This window comes from Galeopterus variegatus, unplaced genomic scaffold (genome assembly GCF_000696425.1).
Source record: "Galeopterus variegatus unplaced genomic scaffold, G_variegatus-3.0.2 Scaffold12573, whole genome shotgun sequence".
Lineage (NCBI taxonomy): Eukaryota > Metazoa > Chordata > Mammalia > Dermoptera > Cynocephalidae > Galeopterus > Galeopterus variegatus.
Genome location: NW_007738684.1, coordinates 24,509 through 25,722, shown reverse-complemented (window position 1 = coordinate 25,722; position 1,214 = coordinate 24,509). Strand labels below are relative to the sequence as shown.

The following is a 1,214-nucleotide window of genomic DNA, read 5'->3' as shown; positions in this document are numbered from 1 at the left end:
GTGAAAGGACAAGCATCTGAAACTAGAAAATCAATTTTCTAGCCTATTCCAGTTCTGGCAACATCCTTTCTTTGTATTCTAGCTAACTTGGTTTAAAATATCCTAAATGAGGATGATTCTCTTTCTCTGAGAAAAACTCCCATAATCTTTTTAATTTCCTAGGGAAAGTATTTACATGTATTATTTTTTCCTTATGTAACAATTAGATTGTCTTTTACCACTTAGATAATTACTCAACCCAGCCTACTTTTTCCTAGAAACAAATAAGTAAAATGCTCTTGTGTCAAGAAAGGAAATGTAAGAGCAGCTAGTTATCGGTTGTTGGTGTTAAACTTTTCCAAGTGCTTTGGGAAATCTCACATTTTAAGAGATTAACGTTGTCTAGAAAATGATGAGATTTCTCCTATATAAATGGAAATTTTTGGTTTCCCAAATGCATGTGAGAAAAAAATGTAGTGTTTTTATACCAGCTGCCTAGGAAGTATGGTCCACCAAAATCCAATTTACCCTCCTAATTTGTGTTGTTCAATATTTATTGAAAATAATTTTATGTATTTTTTTTAATACACGGTGGTATGTGTAAACTTTTACACGTGGCACAAAGCTAGAATTCAGGTGCAAAAAGTCCAAGTTTTTAAAATCTCTATTTTACCCTTTTTCTCTTTTATTGGTGGAGGCAGTGGTGGGTTTGTTTTTGATTATTTTCTGTTTCGTGTATGTTTAAAAAGAGATTGTTCCTTTTTAAAAATAGTAAATATTTAGAGCACTTTAGGGATTTTATCTGAATTTTTTAAATTTCTGTATCTTCATCGCCTTCATTTTAGGAAGAAGAATTAGAAGCCCAAATTTCCTTCCTTCAAGGACAATTGAATGACCTGGATGCCATGTGTAAATACTGTGCAAAGGTGATGGACACTCATCTTGGTGAGTGAGCTACTTTGGCCCTGGGATTCATGATAGCCACACCCATCACTGTGTGCTAGGTCCTGTGTTGTGTTCTTCATATGAATTATCTCATTTAATCCTTACAATAGCCCTAGAGTAGGAGTAATGTTACTATTCACATTACACAGATGAGGAAACTGAAGCACGAAGAGATTAAGAAAAAGTCCTAAGATTATATCACTAGTAAGTGGAGTGGAAATTGAAAATCAAGCAATCTGACTATAGATTTCTTTTTTTTTTTTTTTTTTTTTTTTTTTTTTTTTTTTTTC

The 1,214-nt window shown here is 32.5% G+C and overlaps 1 protein-coding gene across 1 annotated transcript in view; it reads left to right on the top strand.

Annotated features, from left to right (window-relative positions):
- Positions 1 to 834: 834 nt before the first annotated feature.
- The window catches only part of LOC103581213 (TBC1 domain family member 5-like), a 19,998-nt gene continuing 19,618 nt past the window's right edge, over positions 835 to 1,214 (top strand). The window contains exon 1 of the mRNA XM_008563098.1: positions 835 to 924. Coding sequence (XP_008561320.1) covers positions 885 to 924 — 40 coding nt within the window. The 5' untranslated portion in view covers positions 835 to 884. The remainder of the gene's footprint in view (positions 925 to 1,214) is intronic.